This window comes from Phyllopteryx taeniolatus, chromosome 7, assembly GCF_024500385.1.
Source record: "Phyllopteryx taeniolatus isolate TA_2022b chromosome 7, UOR_Ptae_1.2, whole genome shotgun sequence".
NCBI lineage: Eukaryota > Metazoa > Chordata > Actinopteri > Syngnathiformes > Syngnathidae > Phyllopteryx > Phyllopteryx taeniolatus.
The window spans coordinates 31,845,381-31,863,419 of NC_084508.1; the positions used below are offsets into that span (position 1 = coordinate 31,845,381).

At 42.0% G+C, this 18,039-nt stretch overlaps 1 protein-coding gene across 5 annotated transcripts in view; it reads left to right on the forward strand.

Moving 5' to 3' along the window:
- Nucleotides 1–18,039, forward strand: part of pycr3 (pyrroline-5-carboxylate reductase 3) — a 36,988-nt gene that overhangs the window by 1,976 nt on the left and 16,973 nt on the right. Inside the window, exons 1-4 of one of the 5 annotated variants that reach the window (XM_061778505.1) lie at nt 1,081–1,207; nt 4,209–4,343; nt 4,648–4,741; nt 4,814–4,878. In XM_061778505.1, coding sequence (XP_061634489.1) covers nt 1,160–1,207; nt 4,209–4,343; nt 4,648–4,741; nt 4,814–4,878 — 342 coding nt within the window. In that variant the 5' untranslated portion in view covers nt 1,081–1,159. Of the gene's footprint in view, nt 1–1,080; nt 1,287–4,208; nt 4,402–4,647; nt 4,742–4,813; nt 4,879–18,039 lie in introns of those variants that run through there. The other 4 variants (XM_061778507.1, XM_061778506.1, XM_061778503.1 and 1 more) reach the window with 4 other exon arrangements.

Genomic DNA, 18,039 nt, shown 5'->3' on the forward strand with positions numbered 1-18,039 from the left:
TTTGGATGGGACCTCTTTCGGTGCAGACCTGGGGTGGTCTAGTGTCCCCCAGATCTGGACTGGTGTTGCGATATCGAAGAGATTATTTATTTATTTTAAATCAGTGATAATGACAGTGAAAATATGCAGATTTCAGGAGACTTTAATTTTGAAATGCAACATCAGATTTGGATGGGACCTCTTTCGGTGCAGACCTGGGGTGGTCTAGTGTCCCCCAGATCTGGACTGGTGTTGCGATACGGAAGCGATTATTTATTTATTTTAAATCAGTGGTAATGACAGTGAAATATGCAGATTTCAGGGGACTTTTATTTTGAAGTGCAACATCAGATTTGGATGGGACCTCTTTTGGTGGAGAGCTGGGGTGGTTTCGTGTCCCCCAGAACTGGACTGTGGTTGCAATACCAAAATGATTTATTATTATTTATTTTTTTTACGGATTATTATTATTAAATAAGTGGTAATGACATTTAAATATGCAGATTTCATGGGACTTTGATTTTGAACTGCAACACCAGATTTGGATGGGACCTGTTTTGGTGGAGACCTGGGGTGGTTTAGTGTCTTCCAAGGACCGGACTGGTGTTGCGATACTGAAAGGATTATTTGTAATCTTTTTTTTTTTTTTTTTTTAAGTCAGGGGTAATAATGGTGAAATGTGCAGATTTCAAAGGACTTATATTTTTAAATACAATATAAAATCTTTATCAAACCTCTTATAGTGGAGCCCTTGGTTGGTCTAATCTCCCACAGATCAAGACTGGTTTTACAATACCAATGGGATTATTTTTGTATATATTTTTTAAACAAGCTATACTTGCAGTAATGTATGCAGATTTCAAATAAACTTTATTTTTTGAATGCATCTCAAGATTCGAATTAACCTTGCTGCTTGCAACCCTGGGACAGTCTACTTGATCTCAGAAGTGAACTGGTTGCGTTATAACAGAGATCTTATTTAATATAATTATTTTAAATACGAAGCATTGACCTCCTTATAGGGCTCTTATTGGTAAACTTTTATTTTGAAAGTAGCTTTCGCTGCCCGTTGGCGGTTTATTACCGTAATGCCCAGTATGAACAAAAGTAGGGGCGGCTGGCTTGGGTTCTTTTCGAGTGGAGGCTGGTTTGACCGCAGTAAAAAAAAAGTACTATTTGAATGAATGTGCAAATAAAGGTGCCGCCCATCTTGTGCACTGCTACAGAAGTGAGTTTAAAATCAATGCAAACTTGCTGACCGCGTCGCACGAGTCTTATTGTTTGGTCCCTAAAAGGGAAACCATATGGTGAGTTGATTTGATCGGGAATTGTAATTTCAATCTAAACGTTGCAGTGCGGTAGTCATCCTCAATTCGAAATTAAAATATCAAGCAGAATACTGAGCTAAGCGTTTGGCGATATCATCCACCGCTTCGCTTCATATCTCGGGTGTATGTCACTCTGTAGTACTTTCTGGTTGGCCATCCAGTTAGCACGAACTGTCAATGCAACAACCACAGATATTTAGTAAAACTTTAGATTTACGTGCACTATATAATGTATGTCTGTAAACAGACTGACATTTTGGCTGTATTTGCATTCCACTCCCTGGCGGCATTTCACCTCATGGCGATTGAATTTGTATGTTCTGTTTTTAAATGAAACGTTTACAACAACTACAAAGCTATGAAAACTCGATACGGTAAGCGTTCTGTAGCAGCCCAGCTAAGAGACGTGCTTACGTGGTAGGCATGTTGAGGAGGTCGACGTGGCCATCAAAAGGAATACATGGACATTGGAATGTCATTACTTTCTCTCTTCTCAACCGATTTAAAGTATATTTTATTTATTTATTGTCAACGCCAAATCGCATGATGTCAATATTTATTAATATAAAAATAATATTACTTGTGAAAGGTGAATCCCAGTTCCCTTAAGTCCCTTAGTTCTTGTATGACGTATTATGCAGCACAGTGTGCCGGCATCTGCGGTCTTTTGGTTTTCTTGCCGTCCACCCACATGGAATGCGCTGACGACTTTGCCGCTCCTCGCTGAAAAGAGATGTGTCGTATCATATCTGTGGACCAACATGTCTGCGGTGGGGACGACGACATTTCTCTTTCAGCAGAATGGACTTGTTCTAAATGCACTATTTATAGTACTGTACCCTTGCAGGGAAGTTTTTTAAAATGCACTTGACTTCAATACACTTTACTAACTTACTTTACTAATTGAATCTTGTATAATGTATAATGTATACATGAGTGGAATCAAGTTAAACATTTTAATTTGTATTTTATTTATTTTTTGTTCCTTGTTGTAATGTCAGTGCTAAATATCTATAATATAAAAATATTTATTCTTTGAAGCATTAATATTAAGAATTACAATGCCTTGCTTTTAGTGAGGTTAGGACATAGTCATAGCCATAAAAATTATTTTATTAAAAATTGGCACGATTTTTTTCTTGCCAATTTTGGTTTTGGGCTGCGGTTTCCTCACTTTACATTTTTTGTTTTGGCCAAAAATGTTCGTTTCGGTGCATCACTAATATTTACTTTTGCGTACTGTATATGCTTCAAGCTATGGACAACTGGCATAAAAACGGAACTGGGATGTGAAGGGGACACTGGTGTTTTTATAAAATTGGCAGGAGGAAGATATAACCACAGATCAGTTGACCAGTTAAAAGTTTTGCTGGAAACAACTTAGCTATTTAAATGCCAGCCGTTTACTGAGCTCAACTCCATATTGCCAGTCGTTTGAGAGGATTTTGACTAATCTTTCAATGCCTACAGAATATTGTGTTCTATGGGTATATGAACATTTAACCTACCGCCTTTTTCCAAGGAGAAACTGAGAAAATTAGCTTTTTGTGACAAGTTGCATTTCAAGCAGAACTTTGACTATGACGCGAAAAGGTTTTGCTTTTTTGAAACCTCAAAAATCTCAAATGTATTTCCCCTTCAATATACACAACATTGAGAGAGCACTTTTGATGGCAAAATAATTTAATTAAAAGCACATATGTAACTAGTTCCAATTGTCACATTAAAAAAAAATATGAACTTTAAACTATATACAGGTGTGTGTGTGTGTGTGTGTGTGTGTGTGTGTGTGTGTGTGTGTGAGAGAGAGAGAGAGTGACTGACTGACGGATTATGTTTGCGTGTTTCCATTTGCCTGTGTGTGTTTTTTAAAATCGCTAAGTATATAAATTCAGGTTTCAAAACTTGAATAATAAGGGCCACCTCTCAGCTCTAAGACGCTGTCGGCATGTTGAATGGATGCACCAAAAGGAATCAAACATACTGAGGGGGTGATAGCTTATACGATGTAAAATCACGTTAGGAGGCTCAACTTCAAAATTGAATGGTTATTGTGGACTATAATCATAAAAATAAGCACACAAATCACAGCCAAATGCTGCAATTCACAACAGCGGGATGGTAGGAGGAAGCCCAGGTAGTTAGACAGTCGGCACTGCCCCATTCACTAGTATGAAGTTACCCACAAAACCATGTTGTCTTTGAAAGTTTACAAAACTGTCGTAAAATACACACTGCAGTGTCGGCTGGTGGTGTTAATGTTCAGCTCGCCATCTGCGCTTGTCTTTAAAAAGTCAATCCATCGCTTTTTTTATTTCCTCATTTTTGGGGAGCGTAAAAAAAAATTCACCGAGCTGCTCTGTAAAGTGATGAATCCAGCAAAGATGCATTTTCGCGGTGTAGCCATTATTAGCTTGCTAACTGCAAAACAATTGAGCAATATATTGTAAGTCTTATGCATATGTTTTCAGCACTTCAAACATTTGCTGTATTTAAAAACAAAACACGGATATCTGCTTAGAGCCTCTTTAAAGCTTTCATTTGCTTACATGTTTTGTGTAAACGGTGAAAAAGTACAATACGCTCTTGCCATGTTTTGGCATATATTGGTTGAGGCGAGAAAGTTATGATTGATCAATTCATGTATGTGGCATAGTGCAGAGGGTAAGTGTACATCCTGAAACTAAGGGTCGATGGTTCGTAACCCAGCCGGGCACATTTCGTTGTTGTTTCCCTGGGCAAGACACTTAAAGGACATCAGCACAACACATCATGAGATATACTTATTTTCTAGTCACCAGTGGTTGTTCACTACTTTTGAAGATGCATTGTGGGATACACTGATTGCACTTTGTAGGGGATAGCTAATGATTTTTTAAACTGCCTACTCTTTCGATAAAGGAGTCCGCACATCCTGTTGTCACAACTGGGATGAATGAGGAAGAAAGCAAACACACAGATGGGTCGATGGTTGGCTGGTCCCCAATCTGCCTGGATGACGACGATCCCAGTGCCACACAGAACCTGGAAGTAAATGTACGGATGCTACGCAATGAGATGAAATCGTTAAAGCCAAAATGTTGAGCATTAGATGGCAAGTATTACACTTGGTGTCTTCAGGATCTCATTGAATTATACTGTATTTTTACCGAGATTCCGCACATTTTAATTTCTAGGTTTGTGATCATTACAATTATGGAAGACTCAGAAACACTTTTATACGTTAATAAATTAACGTTCCTGTTTCTTTCTGTGTTTTGGGTTGTCTTTTGATTTAATATGCCAAGAAAAGGTGCTTGGACATCTGAGTTTACCAATGCTCCTTATCTGATTATTGCAGATTAAAAGTGAACCAAAGATGGACTCACAGTTTCGGATTGGCTTCATTGGTGCAGGGAACATGGCTTTCGGCATTGCGAAGGGCATCTTGTCTGGTCAGTAGTCAAGAGTTGACATAACCAGGGGGGTTAAATGCAAGAGTTAATCATTTTATTTTGTCATTAAAGGTTGTGTTCTTCCTACAAATGTCAAAGTGAGTGCACCATCTCTCAGGAACCTAGGACGCTTTCAGGTAACATTTTCCTCTCAATATAATAGTTTGGCTTGTTTCACAACAGTTCAATCAATTACATACCTGCCAACTAGTCCGGTTTTGCCATAATGAGTGGGGTTTTATATACCCCATTTCGAGTTTTGGCTGCATAAATAAAAAATATGGTGTTTCATAGGAGACACAAGATCAGACATTGCGATCAATTTCCTGTCAAGCTCTGTGATCAGCTGTGTGCGTACAGTATTTCCTCTATGTAACGTGGCGGGAATGTGCGTGACAACAGCCAGTCGTCCTTTTCCTGCTCCACTTCCGTTTGCAAGTTGCCATACATGCAAATCAGTCGCCTTTCGGCGAAATTCGCAGTTTTGACCTCAAAGTAGGACATTTACGTGAATCGCATAGATCAAATGAGTTTTTCCTGGGGGGTCATTAAGCTGTTTCGTCATAGGCTGTTTCGTACTCCGTGAACACTGGCAGCTAGATCCATTCCACACATCCACTGTCCACACGCAGATGTAATTGTGAATATTACTCCGCGGCGGAATAATATGGGAGCGCATTGGCCCGAGGTTCCGCCTGTCACAGGAGTTGACGAGACCAGAAAAAACACTTCCGCTGCTTCAGCTGTTAAGAAGTAACGGTACTTTTACTCCGTTACAATGATCTAAATGTCACTCGCTACTACGACTTCAATTTCCGCATCAGGCGCTGTTTGCGCCAGTCCAGTTTAAGCGCCAGTGACATTTAAGGCTAGTTCATCAATCAAATGACACAAGAAAGTCAAATGATCTCACACAATGTCTTCCATTAGGCTTCCGGGGCATAGGTATTGACATTAGATAACACTAGATAAGCCTGGCTGATTGTCGTGCCTGTGCGGTGGCCATGTTGGGAAGGTTGTTGTTACCATGAATGCAATGGCGTACTACTCTTACATTTAGACGAATAAAAACAACAGCTTTCATGTATTGTAGTATTTGTCTGGCACTGTCTGCCCAAACGTGGATATTTCAGCTCACTTATAACTTTAGAAAACACCAAGCAGTAAATTGCAGATGTTTTGACACACACACACTGCAACATCAGAATTTGCACATTCATATTTTATTTTTGATTTGTCTTGCGTTGCAAATTAGGAATGGTGTTGTTGTGCAATACTAAAATATCTACTGTACGATATTCACCTTCATCGTTTACATCGTTTATGTGTGTGTTATTGGGTCGGCTCTATTGCTATACCAATGTAGCGTCCAAGACTGTCTCTTTTCTATTATGTCATCCTTATACATCAACCCACACTTTAACCCAACTGTGTAACAGTTGGATTAAGCGTCAATCGATTAGTCATGCGTGGAGAGTGTGGCGTGGGGGTGACCTGGAAAGAAGTTGACTGTTACACTTTTCACTTGTGAGCTGAGTTCAGTAAACGGAGTTTGTGATGCCAGCTCACGATGTGCAAAAGTATGTTAGTCCATCATCATTCCATGCAAGCCTTAAATCACAGTAACTGGTGGCACGAGCTGATAAATTAGCAAACTGGGCTCTTAGCCTGCTGATTAGTGCACTCGACTCTTTACCCAGCGTTTCAAGGTAGAATTAGTTCCTGAGTTTTTGTGTGAAAAGAGTGACTTTAGACACCCACACCTCAGATGCTACACAAACATTGTACGTGAAAAATGGGGGTTAATAGAACTGCAGCAATGCTACTATCAGTGTTTCCCCTAGGTTGAGAATTTCCTTGTGGTGGTGGGCAAGTTGATGCAGGGTGGAGCCATGGTGTTTGATAAGTACAATCAAAATAATCTAGTCAAACAAAGGTTTATGAACTATGCTGATTTATTGCATATACATACGCAACATTAGCATTTCCAGTTAGCTATTTACGAAGTAGTTTTCTCTGAACTTTGAAGTCAATCTGACGATTTGCTTGCTCTCGTTTTTGCCCGGAATGAGATGGCTCAAGCCGCCATTAAAAAATCTGAAAATAGCCTGTTTAAACATCACATTTTCAACTAATAAGACTAACATACGGGCATTTTTCTGCCAAAGAGTCAAGGTTTCGGTCACAAATTTCCTAATGATTTACACTGATTTCTGGACAACTAAGTTTGCACCGATTTGCGTCATAAAAAGTGGCATAAAATCCGTAATCCTTATCCCATTCTTAGAAACTAAGGCTCATTTTATTCACGTTTCAAACCTAATGCTATCCTCTATTTTGATATCCGGATAGTTTCGAATTTTTAGTGACATACTGTACCTGGTGTAAAACCTCCTGTGCAGATATCATCTGTTGCATGCTATTTATATTTCGTAGTTCCGCTATTGCTGCTGAAAAGATGCAAATTTCCCCATTGTGGAACAAATAAAGGTTATCTTATGTTATAAATATTCATTAAAAATATACTTTTAACCTTTTATGTCCCCATTCTCAAGTGACCTGTGCAGTGAGGTAATAATTCATTTGCGGTTCAGACGGCATCCTGCGCGGCTGTGTATTATTTTATATTTATATATCCAAACTTGTATTAATTTGCCTGTTATTTTATTGTTAATAGTTAGTCACTCTCTGCGTAAACCCAATTCTAGCCAGACCTACAGTCCTCTCCAAAAGTATTGGAGAGGACTGTATAGGTCAATTCCTTTGTTTTTGTTGTATACTGAAGACATTTGGGTTTGAGCTCAAAAGATGAATGCGAGGCAAAAGTTCAGAATTCCAGCTTTTATTTCATGATATTTACATCTAGATGTGTTAAGCAACTCAGGAGAGAGCACCTTTTGTTTGAAGCTACCCACTTTTCATGTGAGCAAAAGTATTGGAACATGTGGTTGTTGGGTGTTTCTAGTCGCTCAGGTGTTGCCTTTTAAATTTTCTTAAACATTCGATAGTGCTTGTTTTGGATTTCACCTGTGAAAACTGCATTTGTTGTTAAGCAAACATGAAGACCAGAGAGCTGTCTATGGGAGAAAAGCAAACCATTTTAAAGCTGAGAGAAGAGGGAAAATCAAAAAAACATTGGACATAGCCAATACAATATTTTGGAATGTCCTGCAAAAGAAAAACTACTGGTGTACTGAGCATCAGACATCGAACTGGTTGGCCAAGGGTATCAACAGCAGTTGATGACAGAAACATTGTGAGAGCTGTAAAGAAACACCCAAAGACAACAGTCAGTGACATCACTGCCAACCTCCACAGAGCAGGGGCGAAGGTATCACAATCCACTGTTCGAAGAAGACTTCGAAAGAAGAAATATACAGGCCATACCACAAGATGCAAACCACTCATCAACAAAAAGAATCGGAAGGCCAGATTGAAAGTCAAACGCTCCACCATCATTCCAGTCCCTAAGAAACCTACAATCTCGGGTCTAAATGACTACAGGGATCTGTGGTCATGAAGTCTGTCAAGTGGGCTGCCGAGCCACATTAAGCGATGGAACAAAAGGTAGTGATTGGCTTATGTGGCTGGGTTCATGTGATTGAACTCAGCCCCAGTTTCAATTCCTGGGTTAAACACCAGAGGTCGGCAAACCAAATTTAGATCATGCGTGTGAGTCGCCAGTTCAAGCATAAGTCTTCTTAATATCTTTATACTATCAACATCCAAATCATAAGTAAACAAACACATACTGGAGTCAACAACATATAACCATCTATTTGATTTTATATCCTTGAGATAATTTTGATGTTCTCTTTGATGTTATAACTTTGATGTTCTTTTGAGAAGCATAGATAATAAGTACATCAAGCCTAGTTAAGGCTGTTATACATTATTCTTACTTTTGTATTACTAATAGGAAATGCTTTGAAACTGATTTTGTGCAAGAACTGTAACCTGTGTAAGATCGTCTCTCCCAGACAAAGTAACACAAGATGTGCTACAAAGAAAAGAACGAACCTGTTGAATGCATGAGATAATTGTATTCACATGCTTTTGTGCAAGAACTGTAACCTGTGTAAGATTGTCTCTCTCAAACAAAGTAACACAAGATGTGCTACAAAGAAAAGAACGAACCTGTTGAATGCATGAGAGAATTGTATTCACATGAAAGTATATACATTTATTTGACATTTAACATATACACATGTATTGCAGATTGCTTAGAGATTAACATGGTGTGATGAAATGTATAGGTTGAGTTCAAGACATGAAATATGCTTGTAATTGAATGTATTTACTGAGAACCTATTTGAGTGAGCAAATGAGGGTCAAGGCAGGACAACGCTGAAGTGAAAGTGAAAGGTACTTTTCACTCAGGTCAAATCAGGACACGCTGAGAAGTGAAAGGTACTTTCACACTCAGGTCGTATTAGGACACGCCGACAGCGAGGAGCGCATGTCAGGATATGTAAACAAAGGATTATTTTAGGAAAGGGGAGGTCTGAAAACAACCAAGGTTATAAAAGCCTCACACGCTGATAAACGGGGATCTGTTATCCTTCAAAGGATAGGGAGACGCACGCTCTTTTCTCTCGCAATGACAAGGGACATGCTGGCAGGAGGAATTAATCAGGCTACTTGGATAGCTCTTCATTTTTGAATTCTCCTCTTTAATTGGGTAAGACTAAAATATTATTATAATAAGGTAACTAATAGAACCGCCATTGACATTGCGTGGATAGGGAAGAGAGCTAGTCAGCTGTCCAGGGATTCTTATATTCCAAATTATCTTATTAATTGGCATTAGGGCTCCGTAGGACTTGATCACTCCTTAAAGCTCACTCAAAATGGAATATGATTTAATACTTTTAAAACTATTTCTACTTCTTTTCATTTTTATTACTTTATGATTTACTCTATATTACAAACCCTTACTGTCATATTATTTTAACCTTAAATAATCACTGAAATAAAAACCTTGCTTTAATTTTATTCTGTCTTTGTCATTCTTATAATGAGAGTTGTCTCATTCTTATCACTCAACCTCTTATAAGTGATTGAACGTCGACGACACTACTATCACTGGGTCGTAACACCATCCCAAAAGTAACTCATATATATCACTTCGGCTTAATACAAAAACAAATCCGTACGGTCCTAACAAGGATTGTTAAATTTACTAGGTCAATGACAAGTGCAAACGATTCATAAGAGATGGAGCTGCTGTAAAAAGGGAGTACTCACATTATTATCCTTTCACTCGGTGCGGTTACTCATCAAGGGGTGATAAGTGAGAGCAGATCGGATTGGCTCCGTAAAACTAAAGGCAGTTAGCACACCTAGGCAAATTCATCTCGACACCGGCTTAAAAGCTCCCGTCCTCTTGCGCATACGGAGTAGGACACGGCAGGGAAAAAGGGGGAGGCTTGACCCTTTAAACGGAGAGTCGGTCAGGACATTTCTCCCGATTAGTCCTGCGGATAAGCGAAATCTGACAAGTCCTTTGAATGTCTCGTGCTGAACCACCTCAAGAGCGTCACAGGTCCCTTGCTGGACCCCCGCAGTTTGCCTACCGAGCGAACAGGTCTGCGGATGATGCAGTCAACATGGGACTGCACTTCATCCTAGAACACCTCGACAATGCAGGGACCTACGCGAGGATCCTGTTCGTGGACTTCAGCTCAGCGTTCAACAACATCATCCCTGGACTCCTTTCCTCCAAGCTTCTCCAGCCCAGCCTCTCACCTGCCATCTATCTGCAAGTGGATTTACAGCTTCCTGACGGGCAGGACACAGCAGGTGAGGCTGGGGGAGGCCACCTCATCCACACGCATCATCAGCACTGGGGCGCCCCAAGGTTGTGTCCTCTCTCCGCTGCTCTTTACACAAACGACTGCACCTCAGCGCACCCGGCTGTCAAACTCCTAAAGTTTGCAGATGACACCACTGTCATCGGCCTCATCAAGGACGGTGACGACTCTGCATATCGACAGGAAGTGGAGCGGCTGGAGCTGTGGTGCGGCCGACACAACCTGGAGCTGAACACGCTCAAGACTGTAGAGGTGATCGTGGACTTCATGAGGCATCCTTCGCCACAGCTGCCCCTCACGTTGTCCAGCTGCCCTGTGTCAACCGTCCAGACCTTCAAGTTCCTGTGAATTACAGTCTCTCAGGACCTGAAGTGGGCGACCAACATCAACTCCGTCCTCAAAAAGGCCCAGCAGAGGATATACTTCCTGCGGCTTCTGAGAAAGCACGGCCTGCCACAGGAGCTGCTGAGGCAGTTCTACACAGCGGTCATCGAATTGGTCCTGTGTTCTTCCATCACAGTCTGGTTTGGTGCTGCTACAAAATAGGACAAACTCCGACTGCAACGGACAATCAAAACTGCTGAAAGTATTGTCGGTACCCCCCTACTAACCCTTGAGGACTTGCACGCTGCCAGAACTAAGACAAGAGCGTGCAAAATCCTCTCGGACCCTCCGCACCCCGGTCACCAGCTCTTCCAGCTCCTTCCCTCAGGTAGGTGCTACCGATCAATGCAAACTAGAACTAGCAGACATTCCAACAGCTTCTTCCCTCCAATCAACTTCTTAAACAGCTAACCTACAATCCCATTACAACATGCTGGCAATTTTTTGACTTGAGTTTGTTGTCACATTTCTGTGGGGCCAATTATACATTACTCGTGCACTCACTGTAGTAGTCTCGCCACGCTGCACTCCATTTGCACACTGATTGAGGATTGTTCCAGATGATCGGAGACTACCGGAGACAAATTCCTTGTGTGTTTTTTGGACATACTTGGCAAATAAAGATGATTCAGAATCAGAATCATCTTTATTTTCCAAGTATGTCCAAAAAAAAACAACACAAGGAATTTGTCTCTGGTAGTTGGAGCCGCTCTAGTACGACAACAGACAGTCAATTGACAGAGAACAATTTTTAGACATAAAGACATTGACAAAAAAAAAAAAAGTCACTGAGCAATAAAGGGTTAATAGTTATCTGGTAATGCCGGTACATTTTTATTTTTTATTTTTTTGACAATTGTGCAAAAGATGCAGAGTCCTCTAGCACTTAGAGCATTTCAAATGACTAATATTGCAATAGTCCGGTGCAATGACCATTGTGCAAAGGGCGCCGAGACTTCAAGGAGTGTATGCAGTTTAAAGTGACGAGTAGCGCGATAATCTGGGACAATGTTGGTTGTGCAAATGTTGCTTGCAGATACTCCTCAATCAGTGTGCCAATGGAGCAGATGCTACTCTGGCATGAGTAGCCAGTATCGATCAACAACAGATATGCAAATAGTGCAGCGTGGCGATACTACTACAGTGAGTGCACGAGTGCATCGCCTGCCCCCACGGTGGCAGGCGATGATCTTAACCATTGGGCCACGGCTGCAGTAAAGGCCTAGAAAAGCATTTCAAATGAAGAATGCAACGGTCTGGTGAAGTCAATTGGTCGCAGGCTTGATGCCATTATCGCAAGTAAGGGTTATGCCACCAAATATTAAATGTTATTCACTTTAAGTTAATTTAATAATGTCTGTTCCAATACCTTTGCTCAATTGAAAAGTGAGTTTCTTCAAACAAAAGGTGCTCTGTCCTGAGTTGTTTAACACAGTGATTTTAACACACAGACTAGTGTGCCGTGAGAGGTCGTCGGATGTGCCGTGGGAAATGATCTAATATCACCTTATTAACCATTTGTGACAGATGCAATACTCTTCTGTGTCAGTGGAGGGCAGCAGATATAATTTTTTGTAAAGAGAATAGAATTAGTGCTGCGCGACATGTGACAGTGTGCGATCACAGCAAGACGTCGACCGACGCATTGGCCCGCGCTGCACCTCTGCATCACTTGACGTGCACATGGAAACAATTTTTGCTGTGCATAGAATGACGCGGAGATCATCGCTCGTGATTGGTCCGTTTTAGTCACATGCTGTGACGACGTACTCACCCTTCTCCTTGGTTCCACAAACCGGCGCCTTCTTGATTGATTTTGCAGCATAATTAAACGTGTCATCTGGTCATCTAGGTCCATTTGTTCTAGCAGACACTGTTCCACGGTCACCATTGTTGTTGCTTTGTTCCTTGTTACGGAAAGGAAAGGAAAAACGGCGAAGGATGCCTCCTGAAGTCCACAATCATCTCTACAGTCTTGAGCGTGTTCAGCTCCAGGTTGTGTCGGCCGCACCACAGCTCCACTTCCTGTTGATATGCAGACTCGTCACCGTCCTTGATGAGGCCGATGACAGTGGTGTCATCTGCAAACTTCAGGAGTTTGACAGTCGGGTGTGCTGAGGTGCAGTCGTTCGTGTAGAGAGAGAAGAGCAGCGGAGAAAGGGCACAACCTTGGGACGCCACAGTGCTGGTGCTGCGTGTGGATGAGGTGGCCTCCCCCAGCCTGACCTGCTGTGTCCTGCCCATCAGAAAGCTGTAAATCCACTGGCAGATGGCAGATGAGACGCTGAGCTGGAGAAGCTTGGATGAAAGGAGTTCAGCGATGATGGTGTTGAACGCTGAGCTGAAGTCCACGAACAGGATCCTCGCGTAGGTCCCTGCACTGTCGAGGTCTTCTAGGATGAAGTGCAGTCCAATGTTGACTGCATCATCCGCAGACCTGTTCGCTTGGTAGGCAAACTGCAGGGGGTCCAGCAGGGGACCTGTGACACTCTTGAGGTGGTCCAGCACGAGACGTTCAAAGGACTTCATGACCACAGATGTCAAGGCGACAGGCCTGTAGTCATTTAGACCCGAGATTGCAGGTTTCTTGGGGACTGGAATGATGGTGGAGCGTTTGAAACAGGATGGTACTTCGCACAGTTCCAGAGATCTATTGAAGATCTGTGTGAAGACTGGAGCGAACTGGTCTGCGCAGACTTTTAGGCAGGATGGGGACACATGGTCTTTGCCTGCCGCTTTGTTAATCTTTTGTTGTTTGAAGATGCGTCTCACATCCTGTTCATGGATGGTTAACGCAGAGTCAGAGGTGTGATTGTGGTCGGTGATGTGGCTGACTGGGTGGGTGTGAAAGTGTCCTTTTCAAATCTGCAGTAGAAGGTATTAAAGTCGTTGGCTAGTGTGCTATTGTTCTCAGCTTGGGGGGATCGTCACTTGTAATTAGTCAGCGATTGGAATGCATGCCAGTCTGATTTAGAGTCGTTAGCGCTAAACTGTTTTTCCAACTTTGCTGCATAGTTCCTCTTTGCAATGTTAATTTCTTTAGTCAGCTGGTTTCGAGCTCAATTATACAGGGCCCTGTCCCCGCTCTGATATGCGTCCTCCTAAGCTTGGCGAAGCTGCTTAAGTTTAGCAGTGAAACACGGCTTGTTGTTGTTGAATGTGCAAAATGATTTTGTTGGTACACACACATCATCACAGAAACTGATATAGGATGTGACAGTGTCCGTATATTCATCCAGGCTGCCAGCTGAATTTTCAAAGACACTCCAGTCTGTGCAGTCTAAACAGCTTTGAAGTTCCATCTTGGCTTCATTTGTCCACTTTTTCACTGTTTTCACTGTAGGCTTCGCGCATTTAAGTTCTTGCCTGTACGTCGGTATTAAGTGAATTAAGCAGTGATCAGATGAGCCCAGGGCTGCACGAGGTATAGCACGGTATGCGTTTTTTACCGTAGTGTAGCAGTGGTCTAAAATGTTATTTTCCCTGGTAGGACAGTCGATGTGCTGCTTGTATTTAGGGAGTTCGTGGTTGAGTTTAGCTTTGTTAAAGTCCCCGAGAATAATGAGGGGTGAGTCTGGCTGGTTGTTTTTCAATTTCGTTTACTTGTTCGGCGAGCGTTAGCAGTGCGGCGTTCGTGTTAGCTTGAGGCGGAATGTAGACTCCAGCCAGGATGAATGATGCGAACTCATGCGGCGAGTTCCCCTGTTTACATAGTAGTACTACTCTTGAGACAGGCCAAAAACCTCCCCATATATTGATTTCAGGAGGGAAAAAGACACGTCCAGTAACATGCTAAGAGAAAAGACATTGTATATTCTTCATCAATAATTCATCCATCTGGACACGACGTCGTCTTGTGTGAGCAGAACTTCAGGAGTAGGAGCTCCTTCGGAGGTCATCAACATCTGTGATTCCGGCTGGATCATATTAATTCATCCATCTTGACACACAGTGTCCTCGGAGATGGAATAATACAGCATCCGAAAAGCAATAACAAAGTAACAGCAGTAACAATCATGTCAAGGGTCATGCGGTATAATGTCTTTACATAACGCCTTCACTCCTGTTAGTGCGTCGGGATGTTTTGTGGGGAACAGCTCTATCCATTTAGAAAATGCATCAACGATGACCAAACAATATTTTTTCCCATCACTTTGGTTTAATTCAATAAAGTCCATGTGAATTATTTGAAAAGGGTATTGATGTGCAGGAAATTTACCTCTCCTGGGCCTCAAATTGCCTTGAGGATTATGCCTAGCACAAATCATACATGCTCTACAAAAAAAATAATTTAAAATAAGAATTAAAACCATAAGTTGTATAATATTGATTTATCTGTCTTACCATCCCTCCTGTTGAGACGTGTTGAACCATGGCTCAATATTGATGCCCATTTATATAAGTTTTTTTTTTGTAAGACAGGTTTACCTTCAGGACAATTTTTACATTATTTTTTAACCATTGTTCTTTTTCTTTTAGTGGGCTTTGTTCTTGCATTTCTTTCAGAACTTCATTGCCTAGTTCCTTATTATTTTCTAGATTTAGTATTTGCTCTTCCCCTTGTGCTGCAAAGAGATACTGTCTGTTCCGGCTGTATGTGCATTGCATTTGCATATTGCTAGTTTTTGTTTTATTTTTATAAACGCTTTTTCTGCTTCCTCGTTCCACGGTAATGGTGATGTCATCTTTAGGTCTTCACTGTACATGAGTTTGTTTAAAGGTGCAGTTATTTCTGCATAATTGGGCACCCATGTCCTACAGTAATTTGTTAGTCCCAAAAATGACATCTGTTTTTTTTGTTTTGTTTGTTTTTTTAGTGGTTTGGGAGCTTGGAAGATAGCTGTCTTTCTATCTTCTATTATTGGTCTTCCTCCTTTACTCAAATTATGGCCTAAATATTTAACTTGTTCTTTGCAGAATTGGAGCTTATTTTTGGTCACTTTATGTCCCTCGTCTGCCAAGTGTTTTAGGAGAGCCAAAGTATCACTTTCACAGGTACGTTTGTCTGGGGAGGCCAGTAATATGTCATCTACGTAGAGTAGGATTTGACTTTCCCCAGGGGTTTGGAATTTTGTCATACTGGCACTCATAACCTGTGAATAGATAGTTGGGCTTTCACAACACCCTTGTGGTAACCTTGTGTAAGTATATCTTTTTCCTTCAAATGTAAATGCAAACCAGGATTGGCTATTGTTGTGTATTGGTACCGAAAAGAAAGAATTACTAAGGTCTTCTTCTTCTTCTTTTCCTTTCGGCTTGTCCCGTTAGGGGTCGCCACAGCGTGTCATCCTTTTCCATGAGAGCCTATCTCCTGCATCCTCCTCTCGAACACCAACTGCCATCATGTCTTCCCTCACGACATCCATCAACCTTCTCTTTGGTCTTCCTCTAGCTCTCTTGCCTGGCAGCTCCATCCTCATCATCTTTCTACCAATATACTCACTCTCTCTCCTCTGGACGTGTCCAAACCATTGAAGTCTGCTCTCTCTAACTTTGTCTCCAAAACATCGAACCTTGGCTGTCCCTCTGATGAGCTCATTTCTAATTTTATCCAACCTGGTCACTCCGAGAGCGAACCTCAACATCTTCATTTCCGCCACCTCCAGCTCTGCTGCCTGTTTTCTCTTCAGTGCCACTGTCTCTAATCCATACATCATGGCTGGCCTCACCACTGTTTTATAAACTTTGCCCTTCATCCTAGCAGAGACTCTTCTGTCACATAACACACCTGACACCTTCCTCCACCCGTTCCAACCTGCTTGGACCCGTTTCTTCACTTCCTGACCACACTCACCATTGCTCTGGACGGTTGACCCCAAGTATTTAAAGTCCTCTACCATTGCCATCTCTTCTCCCTGTAGACTCATTCTTCCCCCACCACCCCTCTCATTCATGCATATATATTCTGTTTTACTTCGGCTAATCTTCATTCCTCTTCTTTCCAGTGCATGCCTCCATCTTTCTAACTGTTCCTCCAGCTGCTCCCTGCTTTCACTGCAGATCACAATGTCATCTGCAAACATCATGGTCCACGGGGATTCCAGTCTAACCTCATCTGTCAGCCTATCCATCACCACTGCAAAAAGGAAGGGGCTCAGGGCTGATCCCTGATGCAATCCCACGTCCACCTTAAATTCTTCTGTCACACCGACAGCACACCTCACCGCTGTTCTGCTGCCCTCGTACATGTCCTGTATTATTCTAACATACTTCTCTGCCACTCCAGACTTCCGCATGCAGTACCACAGTTCCTCTCTGGGTACTCTGTCATAGGCTTTCTCTAGATCTACAAAGACACAATGTAGCTCCTTCTGACCTTCTCTGTACTTTTCCATCAACATCCTCAAGGCAAATAATGCATCTGTGGTACTCTTTCTAGGCATGAAACCATACTGTTGCTCGCAAATACTCACTTCTGTCCTGAGTCTAGCCTCCACTACTCTTTCCCATAACTTCATTGTGTGGCTCATCAACTTTATTCCTCTATAGTTGCCACAGCTCTGCACATCACCTTTGTTCTTAAAAATGGGCACCAGTACACTTTTCCTCCATTCCACAGGCATCTTCTCACGCACTAGAATTCTATTGAACAAGCTGGTCAAAAACACCACAGCCACCTCTCCTAGATGCTTCCATACCTCCACAGGAATGTCATCAGGACCAACTGCCTTTCCATTTTTCATTCTCCTTAATGCCTTTCTAACTTCCCCCTTAATAATCATTGCCACTTCCTGGTCCACCACACTTGCCTCTTCTACTCTCCCTTCTCTATCATTTTCCTCATTCATCAACTCCTCGAAGTATTCTTTCCATCTACCTAGCACACTGCTGGCACCAGTCAACATATTTCCATCTCTATCCTTAATCACCCTAACCTGCTGCACATCCTTCCCATCGCTATCCCTCTGTCTGGCCAGCCTGTACAGATCCTTTTCTCCTTCTTTAGTGTCCAACCTGCCATACATGTCATCATATGCATCTTGTTTTGCCTTTGCCACCTCTACCTTTGCCCTGTGTCGCATCTCAATGTATTCCTTTCGCCTCTCCTCGGTCCTCTCAGTGTCCCACTTCTTCTTAGCTAACCGTTTTCCTTGTATGATT